The 22,941-nt window shown below is 36.2% G+C and overlaps 1 protein-coding gene across 1 annotated transcript in view; it reads right to left on the bottom strand.

The window, feature by feature from the left end:
- LOC106871273 (gelsolin-like protein 2) overlaps positions 1–22,941 on the bottom strand; it is a 78,271-nt gene that overhangs the window by 37,965 nt on the left and 17,365 nt on the right. Inside the window, exon 2 of the mRNA XM_014917636.3 lies at positions 4,323–4,366. Coding sequence (XP_014773122.1) covers positions 4,323–4,329 — 7 coding nt within the window. The 5' untranslated portion in view covers positions 4,330–4,366. The remainder of the gene's footprint in view (positions 1–4,322; positions 4,367–22,941) is intronic.

Here is a 22,941-nt window from a genome sequence, read left to right as displayed (position 1 = left end):
CATGGAAAATGGATGTTAAATGATGATAATGATTCTTAATATATAGAGACATTTTGAATGTATGTTAATCATGTTACTCACTGCATTTCACCTCCACATAACACTGTCACTTCTCAAAGAGAACAATAAACGGAATTTAAGACACTTGCTTGACATGGTTTGTGTCTCATCAGTCAAAGCTATTCTCAGATCAATGGACCTAAACAAGAATGGAGGCTCTTGCTTATAAAATTTAGCAAACAAATCATTTAGTGATGCATGAGTTACTTCAGTTAAAAAAGAAAAAAATTCTGGTCGTTAAGTTGTTCAACTAAAAGCCTTCTAGGTAGTGTCCTAGTATGGTTGCAGTTAAATGGTTTCAGGTTCAGTCCCACTACGTGGCACCTTGGGCAAGTATCTTCTACTATAGCCTCAGGCTGACCAAAGCTTTGTGAGTGAATTTGGTAGACAGAAACTGAAAGAAGCCTGTCATATATGTGTGTGTGTGTGTGTGTGTCTGTGTTTGTCCCCCTACCATCACTTGATAACTGATGCTGGTGTGTTTACACCCCCATAACTTAGTGGTTTGGCAAAAAAAGACTGATAAAATAAATACTAGGCTTACAAAGAATAAGTCCTGGGGTTGATTTGTTCGACTAAAGTCAGTGCTCCGGTATGGCCACAGTCAAATGACTGAAACAAGTAAGAGTAAAAAAGAGAGAAAGAGTATGTATGTATGTATGTATGTGTGTGTGTGTATGTATATATATATATATATATACACACACACACACACACACACACACACACACACACACACACACACACACACACACACACACACATACATGGTTGGCTTCTACACAGTTTCTGTCTACCAAATTCACTTACAGGGTATTGGTCTGCCTGGGTTTATAGGTAGAAGACACTTGCCCAAGGTGCTGCACAGTGGGATGGAACCCAAAACCACACGGTTGCGAAACAAACTTCTAGACGACACTGTCATGCCCATGCAATTGTGCATAAAACATGAATTCACTTTTGCATTTAAGCAGCATGTCTATCTTAAAGTAAGATTGAATGAATTGGTGAGAGAGTAGGTTTGTTCAGTGACTAAATGAATTCATAGAAATAATGTTAGGAATTCAAGAAAGGGGAAAAAAAAAGATAACATCTTTTAGTCAGAACACCTCAGAAATATGTAAGGAAGAGGAAAAGGGATTTTAAGGAGACTTAGTGGAAAGGGGTGAGTTGCAACAAAAAAGGCTGTTTGCTTGTTTTTTTAAACTAGAATTGGAAATATAACCAGCAAGTCTGAAGCAAGAAAGGGAGGGAGGCAAGTAAGGTAAAGTTGAGTCAGAGAGGAAAAATATTTAAAGCTTTTTATAGCCATCAAGGTCAGCTTAACTTCATTTTCTTTACAAGTCAGTTAGCTGAAATAGGCAGTGAGAAAATATATCTACATATATGGTCATGCCAGCTGTTTACAGTAAATCTAGTAGGCTTCTCTTAAAATTACATTCCTTGTTTCCTAATTAGTCACCCATGCGAGTCTGTTACCATAGTAACATTAAGATAAACAGTATTACTTTACACTATACTTGGAGGATGAGAGAAACCTATTATGTGTGAGGGTGAAATTTATAAAAACAGTCATATAGATAAAGAATTTCATATGTTAAATAGATCAACAGACTAAATTATGCTTTAGTTAAGTAATAAACAGGGTGTTGCCAAGGAGCAACATTTTTTGATGCATTAACAGATATTGCTGCAATGAGATAAAAACAGCCATCTTATTTATTTCCTGTCTTAAGTGGAGCAGAAGTTTTGCAAAGATATTTGTTATATTATTGATTTAGTATTACTGTTAACATTTAGGAAAGGGAAGATACAACTCTGACAAAAACTTCTTTGTTGTTCTCCCCCCCCCCACCTTATATTTTGTTGAAGACAAATAAGTAGGAGGACTGTAAAACATTAGTCACCACAATAAGCATTTTGTGATAACCATTTACTCCCTCCACCCAGTTTTCATATCGCCCACGTTTTTTTTTTTTCCTACAGGCAATGAGTTACCAGTGTGAACAGCCACAGGGGCAGTTAACCTGGATGTAAAATCCTTAGGCTGCAAAATTTAGAAATAAAGAAAAAAGAAACAAAGTAGTAATAGTAAATAATGAAGAGCGTATTCATTCTCAACTACACTCACCTCCTCCAGGTGCTGATAACCCAAGTTATTGCACTGGGACCCAGATGTTCAGGTTAGACATCGATCATATCAGTTTCTCCATTCTGGAGGGCATTGCCTCCACTCTGCTAGCTAAATTATAGATTGGATAAGGATTCAAAAACACCAGCATAATACTGGTACTAATTTCTACTTGTTACTGTAAGAAGGCGTTGCCATTAGAATGAAAAGATTTCGTACATCCTAATGATAAGTCAGTCTATGACAGCCTGTTACATTTCAAGCTTGAGTATGAAACAATTAAATTGAAATGGTTCAACAGTTATAAGAGCTCACAGCTAGTGAAACAACTATATAGTGTTATTGTTATTGTTACTGTTTAACCTATGTCAGCTCTGATATATAACACCACGAGGTATTTGCTAAACACTAAAGAAGTTCATGTTAAGTGTCTTTTGCAATGTAAGGTATGATTTGGCAATAATTTGGCTAGTATTTCTAGCAAGTCCAGTAGCCACATAGAGGTTCCATAATAGGCTCATTTCCATATTTAAGAAGCTGAAAGCTTGTTATTTGGAGGAGATTTGTCTGTTATTTCTATCAAGTTGAGCAACCACATACAGGCAACATTCTATGAAAACGCTGTAAATTTGATAAGAAAATAACTGGTAAATGATGTAATAATAATTATTGTTGTCAGTAATGTAGAGGCTACTGAAGTATCTACATTGTATCTGGCAAAGAGAGGGAAAAAGAATTTAAACTTCTCTCTCTATATGTATACAAACTTACTGTCTGAACTAGTTGTCTGCCATGTTAAAAGCAATTATCATAAGTATCTTCAGTGTGAACATCTCATCTTTGTGCACAACCGTAAATTACATTGTTTAATGCATCCTTGCTTTGTTTCCATTAATTTCGAAAATAATGAAGAATTTATATAGGCGCAGGAGTGGCTGTGTGGTAAATAGCTTGCTTACCAACCACATGGTTCTGGGTTCAGTCCCACTGCGTGGAACCTTGGGCAAGTGTCTTCTGCTATAGCCTCGGGCCGACCAAAGCCTTGTGAGTGGATTTGGTAGACGGAAACTGAAAGAAGCCCGTCGTATATGTATATATATATATATATATATATGTGTGTGTGTGTGTGTGAGTGTGTATATGTTTGTGTGTTTGTGTTTGTCCCCCAACATTGCTTGACAACCAATGCTGGTGTGTTTACGTCCCTGTAACTTAGCGGTTCGGCAAAAGTGACCGATAGAATAAATACTAGGCTTACAAAGAATAAGTCCTGGGGGTGATTTCTTCGACTAAAGGCGGTGCTCCAGCATGGCCACAGTCAAATGACTGAAACAAGTAAAAGAGTAATTTAGTAAAAATGTCATTATTAATCTAGTGTTTAGAAGAAATTATGGAATTATGATGGAAGGTTTTGATTTAGATCACTTCAAAACCAAAAGTCTGTATCCAAGAACACGGGTGGGCTCAGGCAGGCTGGTATCAAAACGATCATGATTTGAAGTAGATTTACACAATGCCTATTTATAGTTATTTTCTATAATTACATTTGCAAAAATAGAAAGCAGTAATGGTAGGTCAGTGTTCTTAAGCTTTGTAAGCCTTCTCAGATTAATCTGGTTGAGATTGTTGTAGTTCAAGTTGAACTTCAATAGGTTGACATCTATAAAGTGTGTATGGAGAAGTTCTAGAGTTGCATTTCACTGTGTGTGTATGTGTGGGCTTGCACATGCAAACATGCGTCAACAATGTTTTAAAAAACTGTTATAGTTATTTTATAAAACTCTGTCAAATTCTTGAAAATTGAACTATAATGGCAGAGAATGTTGATTAAAAATATAGACACAAAAATGTGGAATAATTTTACTGTCATAATGAATCAGCCTTACTGCCAGGGAACTATTTCTTACCAATAAAATCAATGAATGTAATAAACCATTTTAACAGGGGAACTCAGAGTAAATAAAGCGATAAGTAATAGTATGCAGAATATTGGGTTGAAAACCCCTAACTTTGTCTACTTCAAGTCTCACCATTAAAATTATTTATTTCATATCTCTCAAAGTTTCTAATAAATAAATAAATAAATAAATAAATTCTCATAATGTAATCAATGAATGTAATTTTAACATACCAGACATCTTGCAAATTTGAATTTCTTACTTTCAGGGAAGAAACCTAAAAAAAAAAAAAATATATAATAAATTAAAATAATAAAATCATTTAATTGATTGCTAATTATCAGATGTATTTCTGCTGAAAGAAAACAATCAATAATTTGGCGCAAAAATAAAAAAAAAAGGGGAAAGGATCTCAGTAAAATTATTTGTATTTATTATAAACTTCGAAAGGATCTAAGTAAAGTTATTTTCAAATAGAAAAGATCTCAGTAAAGTTATTTCTAATCAAAAAAAAAAAAAAAAAAAGCAGGAGGATCTCCTTAAAATTCTTTCCAATTATAGAAATTAGAAAGGATCTCAGTGAAGTCATTGTCAACTAGAAAAGTAGAAAGGATCTCGTTCGAAAAGTAGACGGAATCTCGTAATTAGAAAAGTAGAAAGGATCTCATAATTAGAAAAGTAGAAAGGATCAAAGTCAATTCAATAGTGGCTTAACCCTTCAACATTTAAACCAGCAATATCTTCCTGTTTTATGTTGAAACTGGCCAGATCCAGCCTTTTACATCTACCCAACAATGTCATTCTAAAAATGAGAGCCACATCATTGGCATCTGAAAGCTAAAATATGATGCCTGAGTAATTCAAAATAAAGTGAGTTTAATAAGCCTTACCTTTGCCAGAATAATCTGAATGCTAAAGGATTAAACTGAAATCTTTTGGATTAGACACACAATCTAATATGTTTATAGAAGACTGGGTTGTAGGCGTTGATTGAATTTACCCCGGTGCATTACTGCTATTTAAATGTGGAGAAATGAAATGCTAAAACTAAAGATGATACGTTTGAACTGAGAATGGACTGAGAATTGTCATGCCTGAACTGAATTGTGTTGCAGGAACCAAGTCCATGGTGCAAAAAAGGTTGGGGGAACCACTGCATTAGATAACGTGGTCCTGTTGCATCTGAGAAAATAAAGGCAGGTATAGCTGTGTGGTTAAGAGTCTCCCTTTATAGCCACATGGCTCTAGGTTGGGGGAACCGCTGCATTAGATAATGTGGTCCTGCTGCATCTGAGAAAATAAAGGCAGGTATAGCTGTGTGGTTAAGAGTCTCCCTTTATAGCCACATGGCTCTAGGTTGGGGGAACCGCTGCATTAGATAATGTGGTCCTGCTGCATCTGAGAAAATAAAGGCAGGTATAGCTGTGTGGTTAAGAGTCTCCCTTTATAGCCACATGGCTCTAGGTTGGGGGAACCGCTGCATTAGATAATGTGGTCCTGCTGCATCTGAGAAAATAAAGGCAGGTATAGCTGTGTGGTTAAGAGTCTCCCTTTATAGCCACATGGCTCTAGGTTGGGGGAACCACTGCATTAGATAATGTGGTCCTGCTGCATCTGAGAAAATAAAGGCAGGTATAGCTGTGTGGTTAAGAGTCTCCCTTTATAGCCACATGGCTCTAGGTTGGGGGAACCACTGCATTAGATAATGTGGTCCTGCTGCATCTGAGAAAATAAAGGCAGGTATAGCTGTGTGGTTAAGAGTCTCCCTTTATAGCCACATGGCTCTAGGTTGGGGGAACCGCTGCATTGGATAATGTGGTCCTGCAAGTGCTGTACCACTCAAAAGTGGGGATGGCCACAGCTAGAATGTCTGTCTTTGATCACAAGTCTACTTGATCAGTGCTGATTTGGAGACAAGCCACAACGACAAAAAGGGAAATTAAAATTAGTACCCAGTCAGTATTATCTCTCATTCAATCCTTTTGTTACCATATGTAAGGGACGACCGTGCGAACTCAAAAAGGAGAAATGGTGACGAATGGAAAAACAGAGGACTCCTTTTATTTAAACGCGTCACACGGTCGAACACAAAAGATATATATCAATGGATGATATAGATGATATGTTATGCGACGATAACATAGATGACCAGTAATGAAAGACCACAACCGTATAAGATGAATAACAGAGATATTTATTGTAGCGTTAAAGATGTATGTCTGTGTGAGAGTGTGAATGCGACATATAAGAACATAATCAAAGACAGGCCGTCATACAAAGAAAAGTGTGTATGTGAGTGATACATGTGTGTGAGTGTTTACAGCAGATAGAAAGAGAGTCAATAATACGTGAACAATTATACCAGTTCTTTAGTACACTATAGGAAAAGTTCTGTATGTGAAAGTGAAGAGAGGCTGAGTGTGGCAGTGCTGATCACTAGTTGTGATGTCGTGGCATTGATGCCGGGCCGTGATTCTTGTTATACAGATGTTCGTCGCTGGCTGAGAATTTCTTGTCTGTTTAAGAACTCTTGTCTGTTTATTTACCGTGGTGAAGCTGAGTCACCTAACAGAATCGAAGAGAGAGATGTGCCGCGGAGGTTTGGTGTACATAGAAGGTCGTGTTAGACGCTGGTGGAGATTGTTGCTGGTTAGTAGTAATCGTAGAATCGTGTTGGTCATGATGATGATGCTGGATAGTAGTAGTAGACTCTTGTTGCTGATGTGGCGACGGCGGTGGTCATCGTGGCTGGACGAAGCAGCTGAAGTGGTCGCTGGCTGCTGCTGCTGTCGTGTGGTACACGGAACAGTTCTCAAAGAGAAACTGGACTGAGACAAATTATTGGGTATGAGTTAAAGCTATTTATAACAAACTATGGGCTCCCGATGGCCTCAGAATTTTACTCTATCATGTGACCTTATTAGGGGCCGTGATTGGTCAGTTTGCGTTCTGGCGGGAAAGGTTCGAAGAAGTTGCCGATTCGAATAATGATCAGTCACGTGATGTCAAGGAATGGGTTCTCTACTACGCTTGCATTTATTTATATTTAAATGAGAAGAATGGCGATAGCAGTTTGTATCTAATAGCGGGAGGTAGTTTCACTACACTAGCCTCGCACCAGTCGGTTTGTCGAAGGCAAACAGACGAAATAAGGAAAAAAAAAATATTGTAGTGAAAAAGACTTATAGAACGGTTGGTCTATTACTGGCACTTAGTCACCATTTTTAGAAAAGTTATGTGAACTTTTCAAGTTGGGCTGTACAGATCAGAAGAGCTGTATGAACGAATCAACGTCGGGGGTCACCAATTGTAAGGGACGACCGTGGGAACTCAAAAAGGAGAAATGGTGATGAATGGAAAAACAGAGGACTCCTTTTATTTAAACGCGTCACACGGTCGAACACAAAATATATATATCAATGGATGATATAGATGATATGTTATGCGACGATAACATAGATGACCAGTAATGAAAGACCACAACTGTATAAGATGAATAACAGAGATATTTATTGTAGCGTTAAAGATGTATGTCTGTGTGAGAGTGTGAATGCGACATAAGAACATAATCAAAGACAGGCCGTCATACAAAGAAAAGTGTGTATGTGAGTGATACATGTGTGTGAGTGTTTATAGCAGATAGAAAGAGAGTCAATAACACGTGAACAATTATACCAGTTCTTTAGTACACTATAGGAAAAGTTCTGTATGTGAAAGTGAAGAGAGGCTGAGTGTGGCAGTGCTGATCACTAGTTGTGATGTCGTGGCATCGATGCCGGGCCGTGATTCTTGTTATACAGATGTTCGTCGCTGGCTGAGAATTTCTTGTCTGTTTAAGAACTCTTGTCTGTTTAAGAACTCTTGTCTGTTTATTTACCGTGGTGAAGCTGAGTCACCTAACAGAATCGAAGAGAGAGATGTGCCGCGGAGGTTTAGTGTACATAGAAGGTCGTGTTAGACGCTGGTGGAGATTGTTGCTGGTTAGTAGTAATCGTAGAATCGTGTTGGTCATGATGATGATGCTGGATAGTAGTAGTAGACTCTTGTTGCTGATGTGGCGACGGCGGTGGTCATCGTGGCTGGACGAAGCTGCTGAAGTGGTCGCTGGCTGCTGCTGCTGTCGTGTGGTACACGGAACAGTTCTCAAAGAGAAACTGGACCGAGACAAATTATTGGGTATGAGTTAAAGCTATTTATAACAAACTATGGGCTCCCGATGGCTTCAGAATTTTACTCTATCACGTGACCTTATTAGGGGCCGTGATTGGTCAGTTTGCGTTCTGGCGGGAAAGGTTCGAAGAAGTTGCCGATTCGAATAATGATCAGTCACGTGATGTCAAGGAATGGGTTCTCTACTACGCTCGCATTTATTTATATTTAAATGAGAAGAATGGCGATAGCAGTTTGTATCTAATGGCGGGAGGTAGTTTCACTACACATATTTCTGTTGAAATACGCTGCCTTTGGTTTAATTGATTTTAAAAATAATAAAAAACTTAGTAAAGCAATTTTGTCATTATTAAGCTGGTGTTTAGAACATAATTTTAACCTAAAATTTTAATGGAAGGTTTTATTTTAGATCACTTTAAATCAGGAAGTTTGTATCATAGAACCGAAGAAAGTCTCAGGTGGGCTGGTATCAGAAGGGTAAATTAAACTGGTGAGATATTTATAGTGTGGCTATTACAGAAAAGAAGTTATTCTGCAATATAAGATATGGCTGGTTATAATTAGCATTGATAAGTCTATAAAAATTCAGCACTAGGTTGCTCTATTTCTATCAACACATCATGCGATGTTACTACCTCAAACTGAAATTACTAAAAAATGCATAGTTCATAAAGACACTTCCGTTTCCCTTTTCCTTCAAGACTCAGCTGCTACTATGGTCTGCAATGTAAGAGCGAGAGACAGAGGTAAGGGGAGAGAGAGGGAGACAGACAGAGAATCACTTAAACAGACATAGCTTTCATTCTGGTGCGGATGTACCCATTCTATAAAGCAGACATTTTTATCATCATGAGCTGGCAGAATTGTTAGCATGCCGGACAAAATGTTTAGTGCCATTTCTTCCGGCATTACATTCGGAATTCAAATGCTGCCATGGGTGATTTTTGCCTTTTATCCTTTCAGGGTCCTTAAAATAAGTACCAACTGAGCACTGGGGTCAATATAATTGACTTACTCCCTCCCTGAAAATTTCAAGTCTTGAACCCATAGTCGAAAGGATTATCATTATCACTTTGATGTCCACTGTTCCATGCTTGGAACAGTTCTACTCAGTTTCCATCCAGGTATTGATCATCTGTGAGCCATAGTAGCAGACACTTGCCCAAGGTGCTGAGCAGTGGGACTGAACTTAAAACCATGTGGTTGCAAACTGAGTTCCTTAGCTGCACAACCATGCCTGCGTCAATATCAATAGATTTATTAGCCAGCTTAAAGGGTTACATCAAGTCTAAGTAATATGTTTATGCAATATGGTTTGTGCACTTTGGACAGCAAAAAAGGGAACAGGCATAGATGCAGGTTATGAATCTTTTTGAAATTTTTGTCAGCAGGTATGGAAGATTCGGAAAAGAACAGGCTTAGGCATGGCTGTGTGGTAACAATTTTGCTTCTCAAGCACATGGTTCTAGGTTCAGTCTCTCCGTGTGGAATCTTGAGCAACTGTCTTCAACAATAACCTTGTGAGTGGATTGGATAGGCAGAAACTGAAAGCTGCCCATGGTATGTATATGTGTGTTTTATTGTCTCCTTCCCTTGACATCACATGATAGTTGTAAATCAATGTCACCATCATACAAGGTGAGGGTCTGGAAACAGGTGAGGGTCTGCAATAAGAAAGGCATTCAGATGTAGAAAAACACAGCTCAACAAATTCCATCCAACCCATGCAGGCATGGAAAAGTGGATGTTAAAACTATGTTGATAATGAACTGGAACACGTAAATATCCCTATTCGCCTTCATCTGCCCATAAATATATCGTATACTCTTTTACTTGTTTCAGTCATTTGACTGCGGCCATGCTGGAGCACCACCTTTAGTTGAAGAAATCGACCCCAGGACTTATTATTTGTAAGCCTAGTATTTATTCTATCGGTCTCTTTTGCCAAACCGTTAAGTTACAGGGACATAAACACACCAGCATCAGTTGTCAAGTGATGTTGGGGGACAAACAGACACACAAACACACACACACACACACACATATATATACGACGGGCTTCTTTCAGTTTCCGTCTACCAAATCCACTCACAAGGCTTTGGTCGGCCCGAGGTTATAGTAGAAGACACTTGCCCAAGGTGCCACACAGTGGGACTGAACCCAGAACCATGTGGTTGGTAAGCAAGCTACTTGCCACACAGCCACTCCTGCACCTATAGATGAATAATTTACCTTTGTTACAACTCAATGTTAGGAGTCAGAATCTATATACAACAAGCAAAAGAAATCTTGCATGTTGTTAGATTGTAAACATTCGAAGGAGTTTTTATCTACTGACTATTTGGACAATCAGTGTTGAAATTTTTTTAGCCTACTATAACCATAAGAGGCCCTCTGGGGGTATTTTTGTTCAGCCATGCTGTTGGAGAAGAGTTTAGATACCAATATGAAAGAAGATAGGTGCTTTAGTAAGAGGATAATTAGATTGAATTAACAGAATTAGGATGTCAGGAATGGCTGTTGAGCTACCGTTAATTGTTTTGGCAGTTGTAAATTGGTTGAAGACTTGTGTTGTTGGCCTGCTGACAATTACAACTGAAGGTATAAACCTACTGAAATCTCTGATAAGTTGACTACTTGATATTTAATGGTATGGTAGTAGCTAAGTCTTGGTAAAAAGGAAGGAGGAAGCTTCTTTGTGAACTTATGTATAAATAGTAATAGATTCCTGTGGTAGTGACAGTGGCATGTTGGTGGAACTAGAACAGTTTAGTGCTCATCTGATGAACACATCAACACTTGTTTCTACAGTGACATACTAACTGTTGTGTAATGGTTGAGCTTAATAAAAGTATTATCTAATGCAGTTTCTGCTGTCACGCTAATAAAATATTGTGTAACAATTTCTATCAGTACGAAGTAGAAATCTGTTGTTAATAGGAACTGAAAAAAACTCTGTGTGTGTGTGTGTGTTGAATTATGTTGGATGAATGAGAGAGGAGTGCTCAATACATGTTATAGAGGGTATGATTTTTTCCTGTTTTTATTGGAACTGAATTCGTCTTGTGACATGCCATGCTACTGAAATTTTCAGGCAAGAACTTCTGAAGATCACGAAAGGTTTCACCAAGCATTTATGTCTGTTTTGGAACAGCTTTATATCTGGATGCCCTTCCTAACACCATAAAAATTAATACACACACACACACACACACACACACATACATATATATATAATATTAAAATTAATATCCTTGAAAATATACGTTAACACAACATTAAGGCAATCCAAAATTATATATATATATATATATATGCAGCACAATTTTGTCAGTGAACAGGTCGCGGTCTCAAAGTGACGAAAATATTTTGACAAATTAAATTTAAATGTTGAAGTGAATCTGACGGCTTTTGTGTGTTATTTTAAATGGCTTATAAACACCTTCCACGCTGCAATTGTTTTCGTTCCAGCACACGATCTCAGATCAGGTCCCTTGCTATGCAAGTACATCTCCGTAATATATATATATATTATAAGAAAACTTTTCGACTTTAACCATACATTCTAAATAACCCAAACCAGCTGTCACAAAGATAATATTACAAAGGTGAATCAAAAAGTAATGTGAATCAAAACTGCACTACTTTCTGACTCACTCTCCTATTTGTTTAAATTAGTCAAAACTGGCTTTGTTTGAAGGGTTAAAAGTCAGACCATTCTACTTTATACAAATGCTGCACAGAGATATAGTGGCCTTGGGAAAAGCCACAATTTTGATTTATTTTTATCCTTCGTTTGTCTCAGCCATTAGTCTGTGGACATGCTGAAAGCACCTACTTAAAAAGTTTAGCCAAGTAAACTGACATCAGTTGTCAAGCAGTGGTAGGAGGGGACAAACACAAAGACACACACACAAATATATAATTATTTGGACTTTGGCTATATGTCTCGTGGTATGCCGATTAAAGTACATTCACTGTTTGGGCTACCTGATGTCATCCACAATTACGGTGTATAATTTTCACAGGATCTACATCTGAAATTCTGCTGTGTTTGTTTGGTTTATAAATGATGAAAGTACAACATACCTGAAAGAACTCAGTATATGTAATAGGATATCTTTTATACCAAAACACCTGGGGAGACACAGACTGCACTGATTAATGCAACTAGATGCACAATATCCTACCTGTAGGGGAAAACTGCAGGACAGGTCGAAACGATTGTTGCATTGAATAAAGATTTGTACCAAATCCATTTTCCATATCATTTACACACACAAACACACACACACTGGGATTGCACAGTTTCTGTCTACCAAATTCGATCTCAAGACATTGGATGACTTGGGGCTATAGTAGAAGACACCTGCCAATGCAGTGGGACTGAACCTGAAACCAGATTGTGACAAAACAAGCTTCTTAACCACACAGCCATGCCTGCGTCTTTTGGGGAAACAAAAAAAAAATTCTGGTTTTGAAAAATGTCACAGAAAAATGTTACATTTCATATAAATACCCATAAATAACAGTAACATTTTTAATAGTATTAATTTAATAATATTTTTACGTTAATGAACTGAAGATATGTGACATATATAATGGTAACACAATTTTCTATAATGTCACAGCACTTAAGTTAGTAATTTACTGAAGTTTTCCAGTGGCTTTTCTGTGACATATTTTTTCTTGGTTTCGTATTAATAAATCAACAACCCCATCATTGTATAACATCCACTTTTCCATGCTTGCATGGGTTGAACAGAATTTTCTGAGGCAGATTTTCTACATCCAGATGCTCTTCCTGCCGTCAACCCTTACCTGCTTCCAAGCGAGGTTAAAATTTCCCTATGACCAGACATTTTCATGAAATACCAGAATTGAAGAACACTACTTGTATGTCAGTGGCATTTGTCTACAACAGTGGTTCTCAACCAGGATGCATATCTACCAAATTCACTCACAAGGCTTTTGTCAGTCTGGGACTACAGCAGAAGACACTTGCCCAAGATGTCACTCAATGGGACTGAAACCAAGACCATGTGAATAGGAAGCAAACTTCTCACCGCATAACCATACCTGCACCAATATGAATATCAACATAGCTAAGACCATTAGAATTATAAATACCTATGAAAGCAATGAGCAGGCTGAATCATTAGCATGTTGGACAAAATGCATTTTTTCCAGCTCTTTCTCTTCTGAGATCACATGCCATGGAGGTCAACTTTGTCTTTCATCCTTTCAGGACAAATAAAAAAAAAATAAGTGCCACTTGAGCAATGGGGTTGGTGTAGTAAACTTACTTGCTCCTCCTAAGATTGCTAGCCTTGTGCCAAAATTTGAAGCCATTATGAGTACTAAAGAGTCCAGACCATGCCAGCATGAAAACCAGACAGTAAATGATGGCGATGAGTAAAATGCTAAACAAGAGATATAACCTTATACAAGCACAATAAAGGAGCCTATCTGTAGTCACTCCACCTCCTAGAAATAGCAACAAAATCACTCTCAAATCACACCTTATGTTAAAAAGAAGACATATCTGATAATGAAGTCCTAGGACCCCTTAAAAAGAATGTATGGTCATAGCTGAAAAGAACAATGATCAAAGGTCCGTTTTGTCAAGGCTGAGCAACAATGATAACATTCTAACAGTTTTAGTATTATGAATATCAAAGGTATTAAAAGAGAATGACTATATAATAACTAAATGTTTAAAAGAAAATACATGCTTACAGTGGCCAACTAAGTAGTTGGCAGTAACTATTTATAACATTAAGTAGATGTATCATTAGACCCAAGCTGCATTACTAATAGTCTTAGTTTATTTAAAAGTAGCAAAATTAACAAGCGGAACAGCAATTTAAACAGTTTGAAATTGGACTCCATGGAAAGCGTACAGAAACAGCTCTGTGAATAAAAAGCAGAAAACTTTTCTTCACTCAGTCATCTAGTATTAGATTATACTCAAAGTATTAGTCTTTCTTATTGTTAATGAAGAGGAAGATCAGCTCAAAAGAAGGAAATATGCTGGAGGTTTTTCTAATTAAATGACAAAAACAGTGATGTGGATGCAGAACAAATGTTTGATTTGAGATGACTGGAATGTTGAGTAACAAATTCCTCTGTTTCTTTTCTCTGTGTGGGAGGCAAATATATAAAATTTAGTCTTGCTTGGAAATAGGTGAAGGTTGGTAACAGGAGAGGTGTCTGGTAGTGGAAAACTGATGCACAACAGAAGCATCAAAGTGTTGAAAGTGTAGGAAAGTGGTTATACACCATTAGGTGTACACCCGCTTCCGTACATTAAATTCTGAAGAAACAACGGAACGCAGATTCTGAACTATCAACACAACAATATTTATTTACAGAAGAAATAGGCAGCACTTCGCCCTTTGGTTGCTGAGACGCCGTCAGTGGTGTTGGTTGGTTATTTGTCTAGCTCCAGAGTTGGAATGCTGGAAAGAGCTGTCTCCAGAGGTGGAATGTTGGAGAGAGACAGCTTGACACGTCTGGGCTCATGGCCGGCCAGCCGAGAAAGAAAATGAATAAGCGCGCGAAACTTGGATCTTGAATGACCACTCATGCGCATGAGACTCTTCCCATGTTCCTTCCGGAACTAGTCCCTGCTCATGCGTGGATAAGCTTACCGGACATGTCGTCTGCTAAGGCGTTACTACAAAAGTTATAAAATGAGGTACTGCAAGATTGAATCAGAACCGGATTAACCTGGATGAGATGCAGTTTGGTTTTGTACTAGGAAGTGGTACCCTGATGCTTCATAAGGAGTACTTAGCTAAGTTGTATATTTTGCATTTGTAAACCTGGAGAAGGTTTTCACTGGGTTCCTTGCTCTGCCGGAATGGTGATAGCTAGAAGGAATCTAGAAGTGGATGAGTGGCTCACAATGGTTGCACATGTCATGAATTGAGATGCAGTCAGCAAGGTGAGAGTCAATAATGAGTTCAGTGATAAATTTAGCATGCAGATAGGTGTGAGGGTCCATCTATTTATTATAGCCCCCAAAGCTATAATTGAGGAGTTTTACTATCTGCCAAAGGAAACTCTTCTATACTGATAACTTAGTCCTTATAACAAAATCTGTAGAAGAATTGGAAAAGAAATTCCAGACACGGAAACAATTTAGAATTGATGAGCCTTAAAGTAAACTTAGCAAAGACTAAAGTTTTAGTAAAGAAAGATAGATCCCTATCTTCTTTTAGGAAGAGAAATGAATACGCCTGGTATGCAGAAAAGGGATAGGTAGAAATTCCATATGATGTGCTTAGTGTAAAAAATAGAATCATGAGCAGGAAGTTTTTTTTATATCAAAAATGATTGTTCTTATATACATATTAACCCCATGATGTTGTTTGGCATAAATTTATGTGTATTGTATACTTGTTTTAGAAAAAAGAACACATCAAAATGATGTGTGGTGTGTACAGTGCACAGTTGCTGCAAGGAGACAAGATATATATGCACAGGCTGTCATGCCCCATTATGTATTACATCCTGTTTTGAAATTTACCATACCAAAGTTAATTTTTGATGTTTTGTTAAGCCAATGTATGCTATTTGTCTAATTTACACTGTTGAGTGATGTTATTCCTGCAATAATACCGAAGGCATGTTCTGCTCAATGATAATAGCTTACATAAATAAACAATGCTTCCCTTGAAGTGGCTGACATAAATATATGCTGAACCACTGTCGTGCACTAAGTGCTGACCTTAGCTGAAACAATAACCATTGGGGTGGCCAAGTTGTTTGATAAACAACCATTGTCACGGAGTTAAACAAGAGAAATGATTTAATAAATAGCAGTCTGTCGAAAGCAAAAATATATAAATTAAACTACATACTATGGTAATAGTTGAATTTCTGACTGCTTCAGTGAGAGAGGTCTTCTCTGAAGCATGGTCAACAAACTGTAAAATTGCCTGTCAAGAGACTATCCTCCTCCTCTCTTTTTCCCCACACATGAAAAGCATTGAAGGATTGTTATAATCATCACATAATTCCTCTTACAACTATACTTTCAAATATACATACCCACATAGCTCATTGTTTGCATATTTAACTTGTTTGTTTTAGTATTTCATGTTGTTTATACAGTTGGTGAGGTCCTGTACCCATATATGCATGTATGCACACACATATATGTAGGCATGTATATATATATATATATATATATATATATATATATATATATATAAAAGATAATAAGAGTGAAAAAACTACAGAAGGCTTGTGTTACATGGTTAAAGTATATATTTAAATTATGTCAGAAAAATGTTAGAAAAATGTTAGAAAAATGTTATAAAGTCTTTTTGGTATATAAACATTGTATATACCAGTTTATATACCAAAAAGACTTTATAACATTTTTCTAACATTTTTCTGACGTAATTTAAATATATACTTTAACCATGTAACACAAGCCTTCTGTAGTTTTTTCACTCTTATCTTTTATATATATACATACATATATATATACATACACATACATACATATATACATACATACACATACATATATATATACATACATACACATACATATATATATACATACATACACATACATATATATATACATACATACACATACATATATATATACATACATACACATACATATATATATACATACACACATACATACATACATACATATACATATATATACATACATACATACACATACATATATATATACATACATACACATACATATATATACATACATACATACACATACATATATATATACATACATACACATACATATATATATACATACATACACATACATATATATATATACATACATACACATACATATATATATATACATACACATACATATATATATATACATACACATACATATATATATATACATACACATACATATATATATATACATACACATACATATATATATATACATACACATACATATATATATATACATACACATACATATATATATATACATACACATACATATATACATACACATACATATATATATATACATACATACACATATATATATACATACATACACATATATATATACATACACATACATATATATATACATACACATACATATATACATACACATACATATATATATATACATACACATACATATATACCTATACATACACATACATATATATATACATACACATACATATATATACATACATACACATACATATATATACATACATACACATACATATATATACATACATACACATACATATATATACATACATACACATACATATATATACATATATATATATATATATATATATATATATATATATATATATACACATATATATACAGCAAAATAATATACAGCAAAATAATATGCAGACACAATCCAACAAAGGCTAGGAAGCCAAAACTTTGAAGTCACTGTCAATTCTCTTCTTGTAACAGTATAATAAATAATATAATAAACATGAACTATCCAGAAAGTATTGTGTAATTCTCCAATTTAATGTTAAATTGTGTTTATGCGAAGCTATAGCTTAACATAAAAACGATCAACATATGTGTGTGCATGCACTTTGTATATTATACATGTGTGTGTGTATATACATATATATATATATATATATATATATATATGTATGTACACATCGGCACATACAGACATATATTTCTTTTAATGTTTTATGGTACTATGCATACATACACATATTATGAGTCCCTCCAGCACTACCATCACAACACACATATACAGAAAATGTAAAAGACATTAATTGATCCCTGAACACAGTACAAGGTGTTACTAATTAAAAATAAGATGACTCCTGAGCAGGCATGTGGGTTTGTGCATGCATGCATTAAAAATATGTATCTATTTGTATACGTGTGCATATGAATTTAAACCAATATTCTATCTGTTTTATGTTCAAACTGATTGGTTTTAGCCTTTCACACCTACCCTATAATGTCATTCTAAAACAAAACCAATTTATCCTTGAAATCTTAAAGTTACAAGATAATGCAAGATTAATTCAAAACAATGTGAATAAATAAGCATTACATTCGATAGAGCAATCTGAATTCTAAAGGGATAAGAGCACGTACAGACATAAACGGGAGCATGTGTATATATGTGCATGTACATGCATTGAGAATCAATAATAACAAAGCTACACTTTTACTGTTTACCATACAAGGTTTTACATTTTATATACACACACTGTGTATATATAATTATACATGGAACATATTTCTTATATTGGCATAGTGCCATATATTTTAAAAGAAAGGATTAGCTAATTCCTTCATCAATTAATTCTATTTACTCAAGTATATGTTTTCTATACCAGATAGGTATATAGCTAAGAGTACCCTAGCAACATTTCTGCTCAGTGTAAAGGCATGCAATATAATATCACAAGGTATTTAATCCTATACCCAATCATTTGTGTTCTCTGCTACATACCTAAGCCATTTCATGTATAACATCAGTTAGATATATGCCAACATCCTATATGTACCTGATTACTGTGTGTGATGTGTGTGTATGAGTGTGTGTGTGTGTGAGAGAGAGAGATTGTGTGTGTGTGTGTGTGTGTGTGTGTGTGTGTGTGTGTGTGTGTGTGTGTGTGTGTATAAATGATGGTCTCAAATATTGGCAAATACACAAATTTTCAGAGAGACTGCAAAGCTAATGATACCAAAAACCAGTATTTTATTTGCCTCACACTGCCACCCAGCCCAGTGGGATGAAAACGCAAAGCTGGTATTGGTGGGACATGAATACAGAGATGTAAGGGCATGTAACTAAATACTACAAAGCATCTTGTTTCCATTCCCCACTCCATACATGTGTGTGTGTGTGTGTGTGTGTGTGTGTGTGTGTGTGTGTGTGTGTGTGTGTGTGTGTGTGTGTGTGTAAAAATTACTAAATACATATATACTATACACAAATACATAATGAAAAAGTTATATCATATATATATATATATATATATATATATGACATGATAAATATATGATATGATATATCAAAGTAAAAATATTTGCTGATGACTCTTAGCATCAGAAAATTATCAGCAGAAAGAGGACCAAACTGAACTCCAATCTGATTTACATGTTGTAAGTCAATGGGCAGACAAAAACAAAAAGCAACTAAACAAGAGAAAACTTGACCTAATGCATTTTGGAAGAAAGACTATACTAAAACAGCCATACTCTCTTCTTTCAGGGGAACTTACTCACAACATCTAATAATATCAGAAACCTAGGAGTAATTGTTGACAACAATCTCAGCTGGAGTTCTCACATCAACAATAAGGTAAATATAGATCATAAGATGAGCTCCTGGATCTTAAGAACCTTCTGGTCCAGAGAAAGAGGTGCCACCATTCATCTTTTCTCCTTTGTAAGGCAACACTTCAAATACTGCTGCCCCCTGTGGTCTCCCATACAAAACAAAACACTTTGGAAATTGAATCAACTCAGACAGTATTCATTAAAAGAATTAAGGGCATGACTGATCTAGATTAATGGGACTGCCTTAAAGCATTGAAACTCTATTCTCTTAAGTGTTGCTGTGAGCGACACATAATTTGCATGATGTGGGGAATATACTACCAACATTGCCCAAACGACCTCAAAATTAGTTTCAGAATTCATACAAAGGCCATGACCATGGGCCATATGTCCCCTGCCCAATTCAGGATCACAACATTGCAACACAATTTCTTTTCCTCACCAGACCCTGCCCTATTTAACATCATCCCAAAACAGATCAAAGAGAAAAAGGATACCATCACATTTAAATGGAATCTGGACAAACTTCTTCAAGAAATACCAGGTAAGTCACCCATACCTGGATACAATTCAACAAGAACGCCCTACTTGAATGGACCATGATACCACAAAACTTGACTTAAAAAGGATTTAGCAAATCCTATCAGGTGATGCTATTAAGTTAGACACACACCCACACCTGGCAGTGGAGTTAAGACATTTACATTTCAACCATGTGTTTTTTTGGGTTCAGTTCCACTGCACAGCACCTTGGGTGAATGTGCACTTCTTTGAGTTTGTCTGCCCTATCACAGTTTGAAAAGTCATGTTTACTGATTTCTTCATAAATCAGCAGTTAGGCAAAAAGAAGCCAATAAAATAAGTACAAGATTCAATATGTAGAGTTGCTTTATTGAAATGATTCCTTGATGGTAGTGCCCTAGGAGCATCGCAGCAGTGTAATGAAAGAAACAATGTATATACATGAGTGTGTATTGATAATTCCTACTTGTTTGATGTGAATTATTGCATTTGCTTGCACATCCATTTGCATAATACACATTACATCGACTAATCCCTGAATTTTTGAAATGATTGTAAAGATCAATATAGAAATAGGTTTTTTTCTTTCCACGCCCAACACACATGGAATGGTACAATAGGTACAGCCATAAAAGCTAGGGATAGGTCAGGAAAAAGCAGCCAGTGAGGGACAACTTGAGGCAGCTGCCAGATAAATTAGACACAATGGAGCAAAGTGAAAGTAAGAGGTTTGCTGATGTCTTGCAGTAAAAGTATCAGAGGCTGAAGTATTCTGGATTTAAAGAGTGCATTAAAGCTGACCCAAAGTGTATCAAAGCTGATGTTGGGGAAAAGTGTATACAAAATAACAGTGTTGCACTTGCCTTCATTGTGACCTAAGGAAAATAGTGTTAGAAGTGTTACTTTGAGATGATACTGAAAAAAAAAAACAGAATGTGTAGGAAGATGAACTATCCCAAACAGATTCAGCAGAAGGTCCAGTTACTGAAGTTGACATATATTTGGTAAAATACGCGGCATGTTTTGGCTTTGATGCATTCTTCTCAGTTGGCAAGAATAAGAGTGGTCAATACACACACACACACACACGCTATTTACAAGGAGAGGGTATGACTAAAGATATAATAACAAGGAAAGCAACCAAACTGTTGGGTGTAGTTGCAGAGATGCCAAAAACATCTGGCAAAGTACTCTTACACATAATCAATGTGGTGTTACAATATCATCATGAACTGTGACCAAGACAAATAGTTACACCAGAATAAAACCAAATAGAGAAGCATCATATTGATGAACTGAGTTCTGAAAGTAACAGACAGTTATAGTTCAAATGATCAGGAATAGAATTAGATGAAATGTATTTCAAGTTTGTACCAAGACTGGACACCAGTGATGTCCTCTTCCAGGCAAGACAAAAACCAGAGAAGACTTTAGGTAAAAGTGAACCTCTGTACTTGGTATTCATTCATCTTTCTAGAGAAGGCTTTGACCAGATACCGTGCTCTGTAACTGTTGGTCATTATGAAACTTAGATAAAAGACATAAGATTTATCTGCTAAGGGTGAGAAGAAACCAGAGACAACAAGACTTAAATACACAAGATAAACCTTTAGTTTCTATCAACCAAATCCACTCACAAGGCTTTGGTCAGCTGGGGACAATAGTAGCTAACTCTGGAACCAAATCCAAAACAATGTGGTTGAAAATTTTCATAATCAAATGAAGATAATTGCTTATGACAATTTTGCTTGTAATGAACATAAACTGGCATCAGCAAAATATAAGATAAGTTCTTAGCACCTTCCTGTTTATTGTAGTTTTCCAAGCTATAAAACATGGATGTAACATTGGCTGTCCAATGGAACTCCTTTATGTCAATACCCTAGTTCTCACACTTGAATCTTTTACTTGTTTCAGTCATTGGATTGTGGCCATGCTAATGCACCACTTTAAAGGGTTAGTCAACCCCAGTGCTTATTTTTAAAGTTTGGTACTTATTCTATTGGTCTCTTTTGCCAAACTGCTAAGCTGCAGGGACAGAAATAAACCAACACTGGTTGTCAAGCCATTGTGAAGGACAAACACATATACATATATGTATGTATGTGTGATGAGGTTTTTTCCGTTTCTGTCAGCCAAATCCACTCACAAGGCTTTGGTCAGCCTGCGGCTATAGTAGAAGACACTTGCCCAAGGTGCTACATAGTGAGATTGAACCCAAAATCATAAGGTCCTGTCCTGGGTTTGATTAGAGAAGAATTGCTAAAGATAGAAGCAAAATCAAGAATTTAGAATTGCAAAATATAATTTCCTTTTAAGGAGTTTTATTAGTTGAATCTTTGCTAATATATTACTGGTATTCGATTTTACTAAGTTTCACACTAGATTGCCTCTTGATCTGGTAGAGATATGAACCAAATCTCATCAATCACACCATAAAAATAGGGAAGGATACACTGATAGTGTAAACTGAGATAACCCAACTCTGAAAACAAAGGATGGTCATGAGAAGAATGTCTCTGAAAATATGTCAACTTCAGTAGGATTGAACACACCTATTTCTAGTTGTCAAAGCAACCACTTAGGCAGTTCCTTCATTTCTTCCTTGAATACATGTTATGGGTGTGGAGGCGCAATGGTCCAGTGGTTAGGACTCGCTGTGAGTGTTTATTGAGCGAAAACACTTAAAGCAGGGGATGGTGGCAAACCCTGCTGTACTTTTTCACCACAACTTTCTCTCACTCTATCTTCCTGTTTCTGTTGTGCCTGTAATTCAAAGGGTCAGCCTTGTTACACTGTGTCACGCTGAATATCCCCGAGAACTACGTTAAGGGTACA

This window comes from Octopus bimaculoides, chromosome 5 (genome assembly GCF_046866305.1).
Source record: "Octopus bimaculoides isolate indiv1 chromosome 5, ASM4686630v1, whole genome shotgun sequence".
NCBI classification, from domain to species: domain Eukaryota; kingdom Metazoa; phylum Mollusca; class Cephalopoda; order Octopoda; family Octopodidae; genus Octopus; species Octopus bimaculoides.
This window is presented reverse-complemented; position numbering and strand designations above follow the sequence as displayed.